The following is a 20,813-nucleotide window of genomic DNA, read 5'->3' on the forward strand; positions in this document are numbered from 1 at the left end:
TTCGAGTATCCGCCAAAGTTCCGTGTGTGAAGTTTGCATGTTCTCCCTGTGTTGTTGTGGGGTTTCCTCTGGGTACTCTGGGAGATAAAAGATATACATTGCTTTTGTAGAATTCCATAAGAACTTAATAATGTGCTGTTGGTTTCTTCAAACTGACAGTGGCCTTTTCTGCCCAGGAGCCTCAGACACTGTCATCTTCACTAGCTGACTGCAACCTTATAGCCCCCTTCACAGATGAGCTTAATTGTGTCCATATGCTTACAATGAAGTGCTTTCCAACCCCCCCTCCCCACCTTTCTCAATCAGTTTCCCTTTCAATTTTGCAATATTGTGCTTGCAATACAGATGGGGGAGGGAATTAGAAATCGATATTAAAGGCAAAAAATTTCCAACCATTTGTGATTTCAAAATCCATTCGTAAAATGAGATATTTCTGCTGATGAAGCAATGTAAGCTGTACAATGAAAACACAGAATTTGGTTAGTAGGTGAGCTGGTCCCTTCATAAAAGGGGGACTGTGACTTTGTATACAATCTATTTGTGATTCAGGGAGTCTTCTCTGTAGAAGTGATGAGTAAAAACTTGGCTCTCTGACATTTTCCATAATCTAGTTGCTGTCCAATAATTAAAGTGATTTAAAGCACACTTTCATTCTTGTATCATTCTTGCCAGAGGCCTCACTTTATGATGCCTATTTTTAGACTTTGGTTGCAGAACAGGTTGTTAAAATGCCTCCATTTAATTGTTGGATGGTATTAGCTATGTTCTGCATGCAGTGACAGTGTGTGCTTGATTATGGTGATTTACCCCAGGATTCGGGGTTCTGATTATGGCATGTTAACGTATTTGGCAGTGTCTTGAGTTGACTCTGGAAAATAGTTTAGGGTGCTTTACGGATCGAAATCCAGTGTCTCTGAGCAAAGTTTTTCCTGCCTGCTCCTAACGTCTGTGCTGCTTATTCCCAAGTTTCAGCCCATATGCAAGTTTGATTTGCCAGCCAGATGTCATCAAGACATATTGCATATCCTTGTCTAACTATACATCTGGATTTTAAAGGAAGTAAATCAGGATTTTGGGGCCACGTGAGAACAGTTGGGGCACTGTAAGCTTTTGTTTTCTTCTGACTCTATTTGCAGAGTGATGGTTAGTTTAAAGTTTTTGTGTTGTGTCTATGCTACCTAAGAAGAGACAGCCTTGTACTCTGAACCATAAACTTTGAAATGAGATGGATAGGTCCCTTCTCAGAGGAACTGTTAGGGTGCTTTTCCAATGCACCAAGTACCGTACTTGTGATATGGTACTTTCGCTTTTCCACTGACTTACGGTGGAGTACCAGTGCCAAAAGTTCCAGTACCGAAAGTGCCAAACCAGCAGGGGTACTTCTTTGGTACTTCAGCACTTTGGGGTGGGACTTCAAGCGCTTCCTTTTGTCGATTGGTAAGCCTGCCGCTGAAACACAATACAAAGACCGCCTTGAAGACAGTTGCAAACTCATAAAATAATTATAAATGAAGTAAAAAAAATAAATAAATAAAAATGCGATTTGGTCATGAGAACATGTACAACAAAAAGATCCAGATGGCATGACAAGAAATGAAGTATTTTGTTGAACATACTAATACAGCATGCATATAGCATGCTGTCCTAGTGATGTGATTTTGTTATAAATATAGTGATGTGATTTTGTTATAAATATAGCTATGTGATTTTGTTGTAATATAATTCTTCACTGTCAGTGATTTAAAGGGCAAGGGTGAAAATGATTACGATTGTCTCTGAGAATGCATGCAGCACTCATGCAAAAACATTGGAGGTCAACTTTTAAACTGATTAAAAAAAAAAAAAAGAAAGTTTTTTTTGTTTTTCTACGACAGAGTAACAGAGTAAAAATATTGTAGTGAAACTTAAACCCCCTTCGCGATAATGTCCATACAGAATTGAAAGTAAGTCTTATTTTAATATAGCTGACTGGCGTTGTAAGAATTGTACGTGCATAACATGCGATGTTGCTATTAATATTGCACATCACCCTGCCATATAATATACTGCTGCCATTTTTTGAATTCAGTACAAAATACCCCATCTCGCATTGTGATATTGGGCACCGGTACCAGTTTTTACACCAGTGGAAAACCAACACCTGACTGATGGAGTTTGGTAACCCTGCCGCATGGTTACTAGCACACTGTTTATCCACCTTTGAGCTCTGCAGGGGTCAGATATCCATATCTTGACTAGTCACCTTTTTTAAAAAAAAAATAGAAAATTATAAAACAAACAGTTTCTAGTTGGTAGCTCAGGGCCCTGCAGTCTGGCTTGACTAGCAGTCGGCATTGACATATAGCTCTTCATCTTTAAGCGCCTGAATCAGTTTGAGGGCCCATAGGTACTTGGAGTGTTCTGCATACGTGCCGGAGCCCCCCTCCTGCCAGCTCTGCCCGACCCCTGCTGCCTCCCATACCCGTCCCGGGGCTGGCCGTGGGCCACATGCCGAAGTGTGCATGTCCGCTGCCCTTCATGGAATCTTAACTCTGGCTGCTTTAAAAATTAAAGCTGCTGTTCTTAAACGATGGTTCTTTGTTCGCCTGGTTCCCTAATTTGTGTGTTTTTTCCCCTTATAGCCGCCTCCTTGCTGTGGTATGAGGGGAATTCCTAAACCATTAGTTTATTTTAAGAAAAAGAAAAGCAACCCCTCCCCCCAACTCTGCCACCTTATGGCAACTGCCCTGGTTAGTGGTTTCTCATGGAGAAATATTTACCATAAAAGGCAGTGTGTGCCTCCCGCCCAGGACAGGGGGCTGTGGACAAAGGCCAAAATCATCCTCGCCTGTCTGGAAGTACTTTGGATGGGGGCTGGGAAGGGTGGCAGAGGTGCGGTAAGGTGCTGACTGCTTAAGGCTCGGGGCATCGTTCCTGAGGCCCCTTGATATGATCCAGGAAGCAGACACATTCACGTCACAATGGCTCCAGAGCACCATATGTAATTAGCAATCATGGTCTATGCCAGTCCTTGGAGGGCATGAGAGTTAGGTAGGTGAAAGTTTCTCCTGAACTCAAGATGTCTTGGTCCACAGAAATGGCACACCTCTGCAGTGCTGGTCAAAAAACTTATAATGGCGCTGATTGTTTTCAGTATCAAGAGGAATGTACTGGGCCAAAGCCCGTTATCCACCCTGCAGTAACATATCTTTCATCTCCACATCTGTGTGATATAACTTGCACAAATAGGTGGGGAACACAGGATGAATTCTTTCACCATCGGTGCAGGAAATAAGACAGGACACAACATGCAATAATCCCAGAGGGATGCAAGCAGCTCTTGTTTGAATACTTGCCTAGTTATGTTCACTGATTTTATGTTGATATGTTTTTTTGCTCCATCCATCCTTCAGTTCATCCATCTTGAGTAAGTGCATATCCAAAATAACATGGTCTTATTCTTATTTATTTGGTCGGTCCAATATACTTCCTCTTGTGCTTCATAAGGTGCTGAGCCTCAACCTAAATTAATTCAATAAAAATGACAGACCTCTCCCTTCTCCTTCTGAGTTATGGATTTGTTTTTCTACCCCTGGTTTGTTAATGGGGTTTGTATATTCCCCTCTGCATGTCCTCACTTTATTATGCTTTTATCAAGTCTTAGGTGGATTAGGGTATCTGAAGTTTTCATGTTGTGTCTGCTGTTTTGTCTGTTTGTCCTGACATCCCATCCAAGGTGTCCCCCGTGTTTGCGCCCTGTGTTTAATGGGATAGACTCCAAACTCACCCTTACCCTGCACTAGATAAGTGGTTATGGGAAATGGATAAATTGATGGGAGGGCATTTGTTCTGTTGTTCAGTCATAAGATGCCTGCATCCACCACAGCAACCAAAAAATACGTCTAATATTAAAGTGCTCAAACCAATGTTCTCTGTCTACTCTCACAAAGGACCCATGAAGTATCAGTCTACACATTGTAGACTGCAAGCGTCCTGCAAGTTCTGGCACATACTGTTGAAGTGCAATATTTGTGCTGGATTCCATTTCATTGTTACATAGATCTTTTGGAAATTTTTTGGGAATTTTTTTTTTTTTGCCTGGAACCTAACCTGTTTTAGCCATGCTAAAATCCTAAATGGTAAAACTGATCTCATAAGGGTGATATTTATGGTGATGTTTAAGAGCTGCCAGTGCTTTGGTGGTGAGTTCTGCACCTCAAGGAGCTTGATCTCCTCAATTTTCTTAAGAGTATTTCTTCCTACTTTCATCTTCCCCTCGAATTTGGACTCAACTATTTTACAGTGTCAATGGTTGAGCCTCAAGTGGTCATCGAGACCCTCTCATCACAAAAAAGTCATTGTGGTCTACAGCTGAAATTTGCTTTGCAGGTCCACAAGCTGGATAAGACAACTATTTGAAGGTTTTTTTTTCTGTAAATGATTGCCCAGCTTATCACCTTGATGGCTGACTTTCAGATCCTTTATGGATAAAAGGGGGTGTGAGGGGAAATGTCCACGCTGAAGTTTCCAAAGCAAGCTGAAGGTTTACAGGTCCCAGTCGCAGCACGCTTTGGTCTCTGACTGGCAAAGGAGCATACCTTCATAAATAGAGCCTGCTGTCTTCGCCTCTCCTTCGTGTGTGTGTGTGTGTATGTGTATGTGTGTTGTATATATGTTGGCAGAAGTGTTGAGGTCTCCTTTGGTTTATTACAGAAGCATATGGCTGTAGAGGCTCCTCCAGTGAGGTGTATATGACACACAGGAGCTTAAACCTGGAGAGGCAAGGACCTTCCTGGGTTTCTCTGCCTTGTTGTTCAAGAAATTTGAAGCAGTCTCTCTAAAGGACCAGAAATGGGAGTTTTGTTTAGACGTAGGGTGGAGATGAAAAGGTCAGAATCGGGCTGAGAGCAGCACTGCATTTCTGCTGTGCTCTGCGGCTCTCTGGGCTGTGCAGCAGTGCAGTTCGGCAGTGCAGCAGAGCAGCACAATGTAACTAGAAGCAAGCTAATTGAGCAGTTTAATCCCTGGTCTTACAACACGCATGGGCTTTTGGCCGTAGTTTGGTTTTGATATTACACAATGGCCAGATCACTCACACAGCTGGTCATAATGACTTTAATGGTAATGTATTGGCAACCCTCAGTGAATGAGTCTACATAAGAACTGTGGCCACTTGCCAGCAGGCTGCTGTCTATGGGATGAGCTAGTTAACAATGCGTCCATGTTTAGTGGCGGAGGAGCCCCTGCGCATGCAGTGGCTTGTGTTTTGGGAAGCTGAGCCCTGTGTACATAACTGCATGCTCTGGAGCGTAGTGAGTCCTGGGTCTGTCTGGGCCAGACTGAGCCGCCCTTGGCTAGACCAATAGCACCGCACAGTACAGGCCCAGGCTGGGTATGTGGACTCCGAAGGCCGACTGTGTGGCTACTGCACACACAGAGCCTCCTTTGTCCTGCCGCAGCACGTGCCCTGGGCCACACATGACCCCTCGCTGTTACTGTTTGCTGGGAACGTCAACTAGAGGCCCTTGGTCCTGTGTGGAAAGTCATGCCGGCTGTGCTCTCTGAGCCGAATGCTGTTCATTTATTTTGACTCACTGAGATGCACAAGGCCACTTTTATGGAGTCACGTGACCTAACGGGATGTTACAGGGCCCACAGCATATGGTGCCTTGGGTTCTTAGACCCTTGGGGACACCGGGGGGCACAGTGACTAGATTCCCTTGTCTTTGCTTGGTTTTATTGGCCGAAGTTATATGGGTTATAAAAGGACAGTTGGCAGAGAAAAATGTTTGTGTTTAGTTTCAAGTCTTTGTTCTCTTGACTAAGATATAGAATATGGGGCTCTGGTGCTGCACTGCTGTGCTCTGTGGAGTTTACTGCTCGTCCCTAGGTTCCCAGTGCTCCCAGTGTACTGCAGGATGTGGCTGGTGTCTCTGGGGCGGGGTGTTGTTAATATAACACATCACTGCTAAAAATAGCACTGGAAGTAAAATGGACGGCCCTCTGGGGCAGGCAGTACCCCTTGCTCCTGATACCAAGGGGCCACCCTTAGGTCACTTGGGCTGACTGTGGTCTCTCTTCAGCCCCGCTGGTCAGTACCACACAACAAAAGCAAACAGTCCCGTAGACAGGATGCGAATTTCACCAGCGGCAGTTAACGGCATTCTGTGCAGGCTGGGCCTTTCATTTCCTCAATCAGTGAATCAGCCTTTGTGTGACATTCACACTTTCTCTCTACACCACACTGTCATTTTAGGATGCCGCTTACATACCCCCCCCCTCCATTTTTGTTTTTTGGTTGTTACTCACAGGAAGTCCAAGGCGAAGCCCAATGGGAAAAAGGCACCGACAGAGGAGAAGAAGCCTTACCTGGAGTCGGAGTACACCAAAGCACGGGTGGTGGACTTTGACCTGAAGGAGTTGGTGGTGCTGCCCCGAGAGATCGACCTTAATGAATGGCTCGCCAGCAACAGTACGTCTCGACTGGCTCTCAAAGAAAACACCTGATTATTAAACACCTTAAGCCAGTGTTTCTTAACCCGAACCTCTGGGATCCCCACGCAGTCCCTGTTTTTGCTGTAAGGGAAACGCTGCCTTACAGGAAGCCCAGGCTCTTCATATTCATCATCTATCATTCAAATCCGGTTGTATTCAGCTAGTTTATTATCACACTGCCAAACGTGGTTGTGTGGAATACCGATATACCTTCATACCATTTCGCCATTATTATCCTTGAAGTTGCCGGCTCCTTTTCTGTTCAGCATCATGGCTTTTACCAGCAGGGGTCCTTATTAGAGCATGACAGGGCTTAAGACACATGTAGAGGAGGCTTCGCTTTATTAACTGGCTGTGTGTGTCTGTCACTGACCTAATACTGCCCTCTTCTGTTCGCGCTTCCTTACAGCGACAACCTTCTTCAATCTCATAAATCTGCAGTACAGCACAATCTCCGAGTTCTGCACTGGAGAGACCTGTCAGGCCATGACGGCGTGCAGCACGTGAGTCTGGCACGTTTCTGTTCACTGTTTGTGATCTATGGTCTTGGGTTTTGAGCAGCCTGTAGAAGGGAGAGCTTGAGTTTGTCTTGTAAGGCCTCCATTTATTACAGTGTATTAGGCCTGTTAACACACAATGCTACTTAAAATGGTGAGGAACGAAAATCAACCAAGTGATTCACAGACCCCCCCCCCACAACAATCTCATTAAAAACACTTTTTGTAGCTAATACAGTAATGAATTATTAAGTATTGTGGCCCCTTTTAATCCCAGAAAAACATGACAATTCAAAGGTATTAGAAAGCAGCAGGTCTGCCACAATGTTGTTGGCTTTCAGAAAGTTACTGCAGGCAAAAGAAAAGCCAAAAATATGTAGCCTGCAAATAGCAGGGTATTAGGCACTCTTTGTCAGCATGTGCTCAACTGCGGTTTGGCCTTAAGATCAGTTTAAAATAAAGTATTAGGTGAACTAACTGGGTTTGCCTCTTCATTGCCGTTTGGGTTCCTCACACATAAACAGGCTTCCTTCCTGTCGCCTGAGTGTTTAGTCTCTGGCCCCACGTTGGGCCCGTAGGAACATGCATCTACTGTCTCATCCAGAAGCCTCGTGTGCATGTCTACAGCGTGGGGTGGCGTGGCGTGGGGTGGGGGGGCATCTGGGAACACGAGTGCCAGTCTGGGAATGTGCCCATGAGGAATGGCACGTCATTTGCAGGCGAGATTAGGCCCCCTAATCGCCAAAGCCAACCGGGGCCCTGGGTCCTCGCAGCCAGAGCCCGATAGCTGCTATGCAAGATGGCAGCTCAGGGCAGAGCAGCTTCTCAGATGCATTCTCTGTCTTTCTCTGTCTCAGGATATATCATTGGTATGATGAGAAGGGAAAGAAGACAAAATGTACAGCCCCACAATATGTAGACTTCGTCATGAGTCTGGTTCAGAAGCTGGTGACAGACGAAGACATCTTCCCCACAAAATATGGTAAGACAGATGAAGTTCTGTTTCCGCTGGCTGTTTTGGGTCAGCCAGAGTGCCATGGTCATGTGTACCACGGACAATACGGTACGTGACTGTCTGCAGATTGTAAAATAGCACATTGAAGTAGAGTGAAGGTTGACATGAGCTCTCTGCCCCCTGATGTAGGTAAGGAGTTCCCCAGCGCTTTCGAAGCTGTGGTGAAGAAGATCTGCAGATACCTGTTCCATGTGCTGGCTCACATCTACTGGGCGCACTTTAAGGAGAGCGTGGCACTGGAGCTGCAGGGCCACTTGAATACGCTGTATGCACATTTCATCGTATTTGTAAGGGAGTTCAACCTGGTGGACCCCAAGGAGACCTCCATCATGGACGACTTGTCAGAGGTCCTTTGCACACCCCTGCCCGCCGCACAGAACCACGTAACAGAGAGATGAGCCGGCCCGTGTGCAGCCTGCGCAGTGGGAGGATCTGGGACAGGGAGGGCTGAGCTGGCTGAGCTGCCGGCACTTAGAGACCTTCCAGACCCTGAATGTGGCTGTCGGCAGCGGGACCGTCACACCAGCAGCAGTTGGTGTGTGCTACTTTCCTGGCGGATTCCGCCTCCCCGCCCAGCCCTTTAAATAACAATCATCCTCTCTTTATTTTTGTTTCCTTTTATTTAATTTTCTTTTACCTTCCATACTCCCTGCTGTTGTAATTCCCAGAGTGTTTCTGTTCTCCTCTCTTCAGTTTCCTCTCTGCTCTCATCCTTGTGTGGTGGCCTTGCCAGTGTCCAGAGTCCTATGGTATGATGTTACTATGGATATGAAACACAGAGAGCGACCTTTCCAGCTTGAGCCATGCTCTGTTACTGTCCCGTACCGGCACGGTGAGCCCGGGCTCTGTTACTGTCCCGTACCGGCACGGTGAGCCCGGGCTCTGTTACTGTCCTGTACCGGCACGGTGAGCCCGGGCCCCGTTCCTGTCCCGTACCGGCACGGTGAGCCCGGGCCCCGTTCCTGTCCCGTACCGGCACGGTGAGCCCGGGCCCCGTTCCTGTCCCGTACCGGCACGGTGAGCCCGGGCTCTGTTACTGTCCCGTACCGGCACGGTGAGCCCGGGCCCCGTTACTGGTGAGCCCGGGCCCCGTTCCTGTCCCGTACCGGCACGGTGAGCCCGGGCCCCGTTCCTGTCCCGTACCGGCACGGTGAGCCCGGGCTCTGTTACTGTCCCGTACCGGCACGGTGAGCCCGGGCCCCGTTACTGGTGAGCCCAGGCTCTGTTACTGTCCCGTACCGGCACGGTGAGCCCGGGCCCCGTTCCTGTCCCGTACCGGCACGGTGAGCCCGGGCCCCGTTCCTGTCCCGTACCGGCACGGTGAGCCCGGGCTCCGTTCCTGTCCCGTACCACAGCCAGCCTTCTGCTTGGATTGACTCTTCTTTCCTCAGTTTGTTTTGGATTTTATTTTGGGAGACAGGCACATTCTGAGAGGCCTTCCCACTCAGGACACGTGAGGACATATGTTACTGCTGCCAACCGCGGAGAGAGCCGCGAGAAAATACTGTTTTTATGTTAACACAGTCACACGTGTAATATTGAAGTCAAGTAATCTGGTTGCCACTTAACTATATGTTTGTATGTATGTATGTATGCTTCAAAACTCTGGTGTGCATGGAGAGAAAACATAAAGGACATTAGTCTTTGACTCAGAGGAAGCAATGTAGAGCTTTTGGTTGAGCTCAAAAACAGAATTAATAGAAAGTCTGCACTGGGGCTCCCCCTGTGGCACTGGTGAGGTTTGTTAGGGTTTTGGGCCAATGAATGATGATGCTGCTGCTGCTTTTGCTCACATAACCAGCACAACATGAGGACAAAGACAGTTAGCACTGTCTGCTGTACATGCAACCCCCCCCCCGGCCAAAAAAAGACATAGACATTCTGTTCAGGGTGCTTATAGTACGTCATAATATGGGCATCTGTCCTAGGGCCTATGCAATCACGCAAGAGGTAGCAAGGGGGTATTTAAAAAGGAACTGCGCTGGCCCTAACTGACCACCTTGCATATGACATTTCCATCCCCAGAACCCACCCACCCCAATTCTTGCCTGTCCTCTGACAAAGGCTTGAGTGTGTCTGTCTGTCTGTCTGTATGTGTGTGTGTTTGCACACTGATGGGACGGCAAACCCAAGAGAGAGAATGGTAATTCCAGTAATCACTGTGTATGACTCTGTCACGAGCAGTAAAGAGAGCTTTCTTTTTGGACGGCCTCTGTGTTTGAGGAGGCATTTTATTTATTTCTTTTTTTAATATTTGCAGGGTTCTTCAGTTCTGGCTTTCGTTTTATGTGTTTTTAATTATCTAAGTTAAAAGCATTTAATATTTTAAGCTCTGCAAATTATAACCTAATAAAATATAAAATATGTGCATCTGACTTGTGTAATTAATGTTTCGTGTTCTGGTTAGGTTCTTCTTAAAGGTAAGTCTTCTACAGTAGGGTGTGACATTTTTGGGGAGTTTTGGGGAGTTCTTCTGTTAGTGTTGTTCCATACTGAACTTCTTAACTTCTGAGGAAAATATATTTGCTGCATATGGTTCGCAGTGGGTATTCTAAACTGCTCTCCTGCCATGTCATAAAACTAACCTTCTAATGCAGTACTGCTCATCTCCATAAGGTGTCAGTGCCATGCAGAATGCAATGGCTTTAAAATGTACTGAATTTTGTACATTTAATAATACACTAATTGCTTTTTTGTATAGTAAGATAATCATAAGATTGAAAAACCTTATTTTTGACACAGTGACAAATTTATTATATCTAACATTCACCAAGAGTATTGTGGTTGTTTTGCCAACATACTTTTTTCCAAATAAGCTATTTCCAGTATTAGCACTTAAGCAGCAGGCTGCTTAATTTCCACCTTTGCTCTTACAACATCTCATAAGCTTGTCATGTGGGTAAAGGATCCTGAGAATCTGTGTAAGATTCCCTGTGACATTAAACAGGTGAGTCACAAGAACACTTGTGTCTGAATGATCCATGATGCATTCAGGTAATCTGCAAGTAGTTTTATGTTAATAAATCTAGCAGAATAATTATTTTAACATGGTGACTTGTTTGTAAGAGTGCAAATGGTATCCTGGTAATAGTTCCTGTTTCAGGTATAACTTTGAAGCTTCATTCTGTTAGTTTGTTCCAATTACATTTGCTTTTCCTCCTTTCATTTATTTGTTGCATTATACCATAAGAGATTTCTCCACCCCAGCGTGTGAAATCCTCTATATTACCTGTAGTCCAACCAGGGCCAGTGAACTCATTAGGTGACATAGGCGACTGCCATCTGAGGGGTGCTGACATAGCCGGCCAGTGCACTGCCCGAGACCAGGCGATATCGGTGAGGGGTGCTGACTTAGCCGGCCAGTGCACTGCCCGAGACCAGGCGATATCGGTGAGGGGTGCTGACTTAGCTGGCCAGTGCACTGCCCGAGACCAGGCGATATCGGTGAGGGGTGCTGACATAGCCGGCCAGTGCACTGCCCGAGACCAGGCGATATCGGTGAGGGGTGCTGACTTAGCCGGCCAGTGCACTGCCCGAGACCAGGCGATATCGGTGAGGGGTGCTGACTTAGCCGGCCAGTGCACTGCCCGAGACCAGGCGATATCGGTGAGGGGTGCTGACTTAGCCGGCCAGTGCACTGCCCGAGACCAGGCGATATCGGTGAGGGGTGCTGACTTAGCCGGCCGGTGCACTGCCCGAGACCAGGCGATATCGGTGAGGGGTGCTGACTTAGCCGGCCGGTGCACTGCCCGAGACCAGGCGATATCGGTGAGGGGTGCTGACTTAGCCGGCCGGTGCACTGCCCGAGACCAGGCGATATCGGTGAGGGGTGCTGACATAGCCGGCCGGTGCACTGCCCGAGACCAGGCGATATCGGTGAGGGGTGCTGACTTAGCCGGCCGGTGCACTGCCCGAGACCAGGCGATATCGGCTTGCTCATGCCCTCTGCAGTGCTGACACAGCAGCTATGCAATGTGGGAGAACTAACTTGGCGGCAGTTGTGGCAACTAGCCAAAATTGTTAGTGACGTGAACTGAAGACTGAGCCCCCCACCCCGGTATAATTTGAGAGCCGATCATACAGGTGCAAGAAAAAGTATGTGAACCCTTTTGAATTATATGGATTCCTGCACAAATTGGTCATAAAATATTATCTGATCTTCCTCTAAGTCACAACAATAGACAAACACTGTCTGCTTAAACTAATGCCCGTCAAGTAATTATATGTTTTCATGTTTTTATTGAGCACGCCATGTAAACATTCACAGTGCAGGTGTGAACCCCTAGACTAATGACATCTCCAAGAGCTAATTGGAGTCAGGATTCAGCCAACTTGGAGTCTAATCAATGAGATGAGATTGGAGGTGTCGGTTAAAGCTGCCCTGCCTTATAAAAAACACACACCAGTTTTTGAGTTTGCTTTTCTCAAGAAGCATTGCCTGATGTGAACGACACCTCGCACAAAAGAGCTCTCAGAAGACCTACGATTAAGAATTGTTGACTTGCATAAAGCTGGAAAGGGCTATAAAAGTATCTCCAAAAGGCTTGATGTTCATCAGTCCACGATAAGACAAATTGTCTATAAATGGAGAAAGTTCAGCACTGTCTCTACTCTCCCTAGAAGTGGCCGTCCTGTAAAGATGACTGCAAGAGAACAGCGCATAATGCTCAATGAGGTGAAGAAGAATCCTTGAGTGTCAGCTAAAGACTTACAAAAATCTCTGGCACATGCTGACATCCCTGCTGACCAATCTATGATACGTAAAACACTCAACAAGAATGGAGTTCATGGGAGGACACCACCGAGGAAGCCACTGCTGTCCAAAAAAAACATTGCTGCACGTTTGAAATTTGCAAAACAGCACCTGGATGTTCCACAGCACTACTGGCAAAATATTCTGTGGACAGATTAAACCAAAGTTGAGTTGTTTGGAAGAACCACACGACACTGTGTGGAGAAAATGAGGCACAGCACACCAACATCAAAACCTCATCCCAACTGTGAAGTACAGTGGAGGGGGCATCATGGTTTGGGGCTGCTTTGCTGTGTCAGGGCCTGGACAGATTGCTATAATCGAAGGAAAAATGAATTCCCAAGTTTATCAAGAACTTTTGCAGGAGAACTTAAGGCCATCTGTCCACCAACTGAAGCTGAACAGAAGATGGGTGATGCAACAGGACAATGACCCAAAGCATAGAAGTAAATCAACAACAGAATGGCTTCAACAGAAGAAAATACGCCTTCTGGAGTGGCCCAGTCAAGAGTCCTGACCTCAACCTGATTGAGATGCTGTGGCATGACCTCAAGAGAGCGATTCACGCCAGACATTCCAAGAATACTGCTGACCTGAAACAGTTCTGTAAAGAGGAATGGTCAAGAATTCCTCCTGACCGTTGTGCAGGTCTGATCTGCAGCTACAGGAAACGTTCGGTTGAGGTTATTGCTGCCAAAGGAGGGTCAACAAGTTATTACATCCAAGGGTCCACATACGTTTTCCACCTGCACTGTTAATGTTTACATGGTGTGTTCAATAAAAACATGAAAACATATAGTTATTTGTGTGGTATTAGTTTAAGCAGACTGTGTTTGTCTATTGTTGTGACTTAGAGGAAGATCAGATCACATTTTATGACCAATTTGTGCAGAACTCCATATAATTCCAAAGGGTTCACATACTTTTTCTTGCAACTGTATATTAGTCATTACTATAAATATTATAAGAAATATTAGGGTGTTCATTACACTAATCCTAAATATTTCCAAGTAGTTGATCATTTAAATGAAATGTAGCCCTATTTAACCATACCTGTTTCCAGCAAAACTAAATCTAGGAATCTGCAACCAAGGTGGTTCACTAAGGAAATTAAGAATAAAGTCAGGAGGAAAAGGGCTCTCTTCCGCTAATGGAAATTAACTAATGATTTCAAAATAAAGCAGGAGTATCTAAGTCTACAGGTTGAGTTAAAAAATAACATTAGACTCGCTAAGAGGAATGTAGAAAGAAAGATTGCATTGGAGGCTAAGGATGACATTAAAAGTTTCTTCCAATATTTTAACTCCAAAAGAGCTCTAAAAGCTGAAATCACTAATCTGCAGGATAGTAAGAGTCTTATAATTAAAAATGAAATTGATATAGTAAATAAGTTTAATGATTATTTTACACGGGTGTTCACAGTAGAGGAGACAAGTAACTTGCCACCATTTAGTGCAAATACAGTGTCGTCTGACTAATATATGTGAGGCTGATGTGGTACAAAGCCTAGCTAAGATCAAAATTAATTGCAGGGCCCTGATGGCATCTTACCTATAGTTTTAAAAGAGATGAGGGATATTATTAGCCAACTAATAATAATAATGGCAACCCTGGGTGAATCCCAATATGCGTACTTGACTGTACATGTGTTTCCGTATACCACGTTTACATGATTACGTCGAAGACCAGATAAAATACTAACAACACAAGTACAGAGGACGGTAAAAATCCCCAGATGTTGGTCTTGCGAGACCTATCCCATCTTTGAATTGCATCTGTATATTGCAGATTGTTAAACATGACTTTTCATAACTCTCATAATATTAATTATAAGGCCAGCTACAAAATGCAAGTGTAACTAATGCTATAACTCTGTGTTAATGTCAGCTACGTAAAACTGAGAAACTGAAAACCATGTGTCACGTGTATGTTGCAAGTGGGGTGAGAGTGGTGCAGCAGAATATTATTTTTTTCAAACTGAGAAAAACCTGTTTCATTAATTGTCTTGCTATTAGTTTGCCTATTTATTTGTTTGATTTATTTTATTTGTTTTATTCATTTTACTGCCAGAGGTTATATATAAACCAATGGGTCACTTTATTTTCAGATGCATCCTTATGAAGTTATTTTTTTCTTCATGGTCATGCTTACAGTCAAAGTTTAATTCATTAAACTTTTTCCTGCAATAGTTTATACTGAGCTACTGTAAATGGTACAGCTTTTATTTTCAGATACACATAAGTGTTTATGATTTAGATTTCTATATTAACAAAAATATTCTTATGTCTTACAGTATGTCTGTTTCTATCCGCAAACATGTACATGAGCTGAACGTTTGTTGGCATACTCTATGACTTTCTTCAGGGTTGGCAGGTCTGCAGTATGTATGACATAAATTAAGTTGCAATATTTACCAATACAATAATTAATGTGTCTGTAAAGCAATCTGAAATGCCATGGATTCAGGAAAATGAATCTATCAAATCTTTGGCCATTTGATTGTTATCCATTTTTGCATAAAGACATATCAAAAGCATGATAAAACAAGTAAAATTATTAGCAAAAAAATTTGTGATTTGTTAATTGCCAGCACACAAAGGCATAGGTTCAGATTGCCAGAGAGATGATTGAAATGTTGTCATTTTTCAAATAGCATCACGCAGATCAGTCCTAAATCCTACCCCATCGTCACATAGCCACCCCGCCAGGGAGAGCTTCTTCTAAGGTATGTCTAAGAATGGCAGACATGGCAGTACGCTGCAGTGGACAACCCTCTTTTAACCTTTGTCCATAGAAGCCCCCATGACAGCTGTAGCAACAATCCTGTGCAAGTTGTCCCCTGCGAGTGGGCCTTTGTGGGCTTTGCGGGCAGCGTAGTGGCACGTGAGCGTGTTAATGTGCAGTTCATGGGGCTGACGCGTTTCACGTTACCACTGCCACTCCCACCCACAGCTGCTGGCCAGTGCGCTCCCACTGCGCTGAGAGTGACGGGTTTTGTCAGTGTGGGGAGACCCGAGGAGCGCCTTTCATCACGGGCAGGCTGAGACACACGGCGGCTGTTCTCCCTTTCAAAACCTACCGCTGGGGATTTGGCCTGTGCGATGCAGGGGGTGACACAGGCTTCGGGGGGCTTCCTGGTGAGGCATGCCCCATAATCCCGTTCTGTTTCATCATTCAGTCATAAGCTATTCCAAAACCTGGCAGTGGGGGAAAATCAGAGCCGTTGAAGAATCAGTGGCAAAATCCTGCAGTGCCCAGGCATGTCATCAAATATCTGGACAAGCGCTTGGATTACAAAGGCATATGAGCCCTGGGCTTGGCTTCCGGAGTCCAGTGCAATCCAGCCTGCTGATGTCTGGTAATCACACCTGCTATAAATACTGCAGCATTTTGTTTTACTTAATGGAAAATTTATACGAGCTGAGGGGGCTCAGATGCAAACAGAGATCGGGTGTCGTGCTGATGGTGCCGAATTCCTTCTGTGTTAGATCAAGAAAGGGTGCAGTAGTGGAAAAACTGAGGTTAGCTGGGGTTTGGCCTGAACAGTATCAGTGTTTCCTTCTGGATTCTGCCCACATACAAATCCCAGCACAGCAAAGGCAACTGGCACAGAAAAAAATACGTAAAGATTCCCCTGATGCACTATAGAGGAAGTTACTGATGGTGGCACCCTAACCCTGCAGGACAAGTAGGTACAGAAAATGGATGCAGAGATGCTTTGAAACCTGCTTCCACATCTATCCATCTTCTAACCACCTACCATGGTGAGGGCAGCAGGGGGCGCTAAAGCATATCCCAGGTTATTCAGTTAATCGATTCAGTAATATGCTCATGCGTACAATTTGAGGAAAAAGAGGAACTGAAAACTTGTAATACAATGATCATTAAGCCCCTGTTTGCAGAGCACACAGTGGACGGTGTCCTGACAGCTGGTCTTTGTGTTTTAAGCACATACATATAGACAAGTAATGCTTGTCTATTTCATTCAAATGACTGTAAAAATAACCTCCCTTAAGTAGGAAAATCCACGCCTCCATTTTCTGTGCCCACTTGCCCTGGGCAGGATTAGGGTGAGGGTACTACCCCACAAGAGAACTGGGTATAGAAATTAATAAAACACATAAAGTTATTTTAGTCAAAAAGTCAGTACCCTACATCCCTGCTTGGGATAAGCAGTTGAAAAAGTTGAAGGATGGATAGATGGATGGATGGGCGGACGGATGGATGGATGGACGGACAAAGTACATAGTAACTGTATCAGCAATTCACATATCCTCCCACAGAGGGCGCTGTTGTCCTTAGTTGAGATCTGAATGCCCTGTGTGTGGCTGTTGTGGTGCTGGATTGTTGACAAGATCACAATTTAGCCCTGAACAAACCATGTAATGCCTCTGATTCAGCTCAAGTGCAGCCTGCCTTCTCATTCTGTGAGTGAAAAGACAAATACATTTTGTCATATACCCACTTATTTTTCTCTTCCTCTATTCATATGCAGTACTATGCAGAAATCTGTCAAATGACTAAGAAAACACTCGTGACGCTATTTATGTTGGTAGGAAGTGTATATTTGCTCAAAAAACATTAGAATACAGTATATTAAAAATGTTCTATTCTCCAGAAAGTTACTGATATCATGTTAGATGACTAGAATATCACCTTTTTAGTTCCCAAACCAGTCCCCAGGGGCACCCCAGCCATTACATGTATCTGTTACATTTCATCGACAGCCATCTTTGTTAATTAATCTAATTAGTTAAATAACTCAATGCAGTTTTGATTGGCCCTAACAAGGTGTAGTAGTGGTTGAATCAATAAATACATGAATATATTTGATTAGTTACTGCAAACACTGGGCTACTTTAGGAGAGGTTTTAAAGTGGCCCAACAGACATACTTTGACTAACAAAAATATTTTTTTTTTATTTACAGCAACATAAAGATAACTTAAACATAATTTTCTTTTAAGACTTTTGCACGGTGTGTCATATACAACTATAAGTCACACCCCTACTCTGAATCTATGTTGTATTTAAATTATTTTTGCAAATCAGATGAATTTAGTATCCAAATGAAGTTGTTTTCCATTCAACTACAACTAAGCTGCTCAAACAGTGTTATAAATTCAGACCAAAATATAAACATGATGCATTACTACTGTTGTGCTTCCATTAAAGGGGTTACGGATTAATATGGCACCGGAACCCAGACTAAATCCTTTGCATGTGCGCCTTGGCTTATACGATGATCCCCATGAACATTACATCATCACAGAAAAGTGTTGCACTTTTTTTCAGTGGTTTAAAAATCCATTTCAGTTCACCTTCAAGCCATAATCACTTATGTCAGACCATGTGTCTTGGGGTTTCACGCCTGTGTGGACGTAACACTGTTTTTCTGACATTTTTTTTATTTTAAAAGTGACTGGTCATCTGTCAGTTGCTTTATTATTTATCCCTGGGCATTAAACTAGCAGTTGCTGTTGAGTCCATTACTCCCCACTGTACTGTATAGACACCTGCAGCTGTCACTTCTGTAGAAGTGTGCCCCCCCCCCCACCCTCCATCTTTACCCAGGGCCCCGTCTTCAGTTTCCCCTTCACCCACCCTTACCGCACGCACACTTGCCCTGTCCACAAAGTCCCCTGTGGGGTGTGCTGTACTGCCAGGACTAACCATAAACAGACTGATGTGCCCTTCAGAGTTTCTTTGCCACACTTCAGAGAGTAACAGAAATGCCTCCTTCTGGCTTCTTCAGGGAGTTGGCACTCCTCCACTCAGGAGAAGCCTGAGTCCGTTGGGAAGGAGCTAAGATTGATGGCACCACTGAGGAGCTCATGTGGAGCTGGTATCAACTGCAGTAAACATTAGCAATACTAAACTAGGCACAGTCAGACATACAGCAGAACTACCCACTCTCAGTTTCCTTCCTCTACTCATAAATCTTTGGTCTGACCAGACCTTGTCCTGCTCCAGGACACAAGTATATGGACAGAGTCAAGGTGTCAAGATGTCTCCTCTCCTATGCATGTAAGATGTTATTACTAGGTTCTGGGTGTGAATATACTCCATGCTTTTTCACAGCTTTCTCTTGCCTGACTGCAGAACAGAAATGTTGCCACTGAAGACTTAAAGCATCAAGGTATTGACTGGCTAGATGCTACCAGAGACATGTTCAGTAGCACATCCCCTGTGACAGTGACAGCTCTGCTAGCTGCTTTGTATGAACTTTGGGCAGCCGGGAGGTATGGCATTATGTCCCAATTATGTTAAACAAAGGGAGTATGTTTTGCAGTATATTACAGGGAATGGCATCCTAAATATGTCTGGGAGCAGTTACTGTAGGACACTATGATGTAGGCTGCAGATGACGCTCTAAACTTTGTGCTGATCTCGTGACACTCTTAAAAGACGAAACATCGATTCTGTGAATCTAATTTCCTAATCGGCATTCCCTGCTGTACTTTACTGCATTGCCAGCTTCTTGGTCCAGCACTGAAGAGGTGATCCAGCACAAAAGGCCTAAATACATACCTTCTACCCTCCCTACTCCCTGCTCCAGCCATAGAAGCTTAGTGGTACCCTGTACAGTTTCTCCATTTAAACCTAAATCTCATTCTGGACAGTAAAACTGAACATGACCAAAAGTGTTCTAGTTAGTAATGAGATATTAACTTCAATATCATTTTCATTATCTTTGTTTTTTCCCACTTGACACTCATTGGCTGTGTACTAATACCATCATTTGTTCAGAACTGTTATGGGTTAGACTTTCTCCTTTCTTCGCAGTACTGCTGGAGTCTCCCCTGTAGGATAAAGCCTTGCATGGAGGTCTCACAGCTGTTGCAAGATTTCATCCCCCTTTGGGTCGATTGTTGTGTAATATTTATCATTCCCTGGTACAGTGGCCAGTGTCCCATATTGAAATGGATTCATCGCACATCACTAATAGGACAGATGTCAGGGCTGGGAGGGACGTGGGGTGAAGCCTTTTGAGAGAAGAGCCTGTCAAATCTGTCCAAGATGTAACATTAGAAGGGTTTGACGTAGGCAGTACTGCAGAATCCATGGGACACCTTGGGAGGATCCAGTCCACTTAAGGGACAAGTCCATTTAAAGGTACACTCGCATCCTGTCACCCAAAAGGGGGAATTAATTCAGCATTTATGCAAAAGCATTACTGTTTTATTAATTTATTAAATATTGTTTATTAATAAACAAGATGCCCATGTATATTCATAAAAATATAACTTAAATTTGAATGTGTTCTGAAGTATAATGTATAATATAAAATAATACGAAGTATAATTATTCCCCTTAAAATGTCTAAAAGTCATGTCTTGAGAATAAAGCATGTCAGATTCTGTGAAATGGAGTAATTTCACGTGGGAAAGCACCAGTGCAGTAGGGACAGTGGTGACAGGATGAGCATCTAGGGGCCGCCAATCCCTGCATGCACATTACACACGCAGGTCCGCTGGCAATTTACCTCCCCCCCCCCCAACTTCAGTTTTCTGGCATGGAATAGCCTTCGTTTCCCAGAACAAGAATAGACTGATGAGTTTCAGAAGAAAGTTCTTTGTTTCTGACCATTTTGAGTTTGCAATCGAACCCACAATTGCTGATGCTCCAGATACTCAACTAGTCCAAAGAAGGTCTTTTATTGCTTCTTTAATCAACACAACAACTTTCATATGTGGCAACATAATCAATGAACCTTTTATAATGATAAACTTGCATTAGCAAACACAACATTCCACTGGAACACAGGACTAATTGTGGCTGATATTGGTCCCCTGTACACCTATGTAGATATTCCATTAAAACAGCCTTTTCCAGTTATGATAGTCATTTACAACATTAACTATGTCTACACGGTATTTCTGATCAATCTGATGCTATTTTAATGGACAAAAAACTTTGTGACCCCAAATGTTTGAACAGTAGTGTATATGCAAATAATTAATTTATCTTTAGTGTGGCTAGCTGTTTTTTTTATATACCTCTGGTTTGACTGCTGCACAAGTTCTTTATTACACATATGGTAATGCACTCAGCTACTGCCCATCCTATGCCAT

At 44.3% G+C, this 20,813-nt stretch overlaps 1 protein-coding gene across 3 annotated transcripts in view; it reads left to right on the forward strand.

Annotated features, from left to right (window-relative positions):
* Positions 1–10,354, forward strand: part of LOC111841016 (MOB kinase activator 2-like) — a 44,716-nt gene extending 34,362 nt beyond the window's left edge. For all 3 annotated transcript variants that reach the window (XM_023806457.2, XM_023806447.2, XM_023806439.2), the window contains exons 2-5: positions 6,291–6,451; positions 6,884–6,977; positions 7,829–7,953; positions 8,116–10,354. In XM_023806457.2, the coding sequence (XP_023662225.1) occupies positions 6,291–6,451; positions 6,884–6,977; positions 7,829–7,953; positions 8,116–8,384 (649 nt within the window). In that variant the 3' untranslated portion in view covers positions 8,385–10,354. The remainder of the gene's footprint in view (positions 1–6,290; positions 6,452–6,883; positions 6,978–7,828; positions 7,954–8,115) is intronic.
* Positions 10,355–20,813: the final 10,459 nt, after the last annotated feature.

This window comes from Paramormyrops kingsleyae, chromosome 11 (genome assembly GCF_048594095.1).
Source record: "Paramormyrops kingsleyae isolate MSU_618 chromosome 11, PKINGS_0.4, whole genome shotgun sequence".
Lineage (NCBI taxonomy): Eukaryota > Metazoa > Chordata > Actinopteri > Osteoglossiformes > Mormyridae > Paramormyrops > Paramormyrops kingsleyae.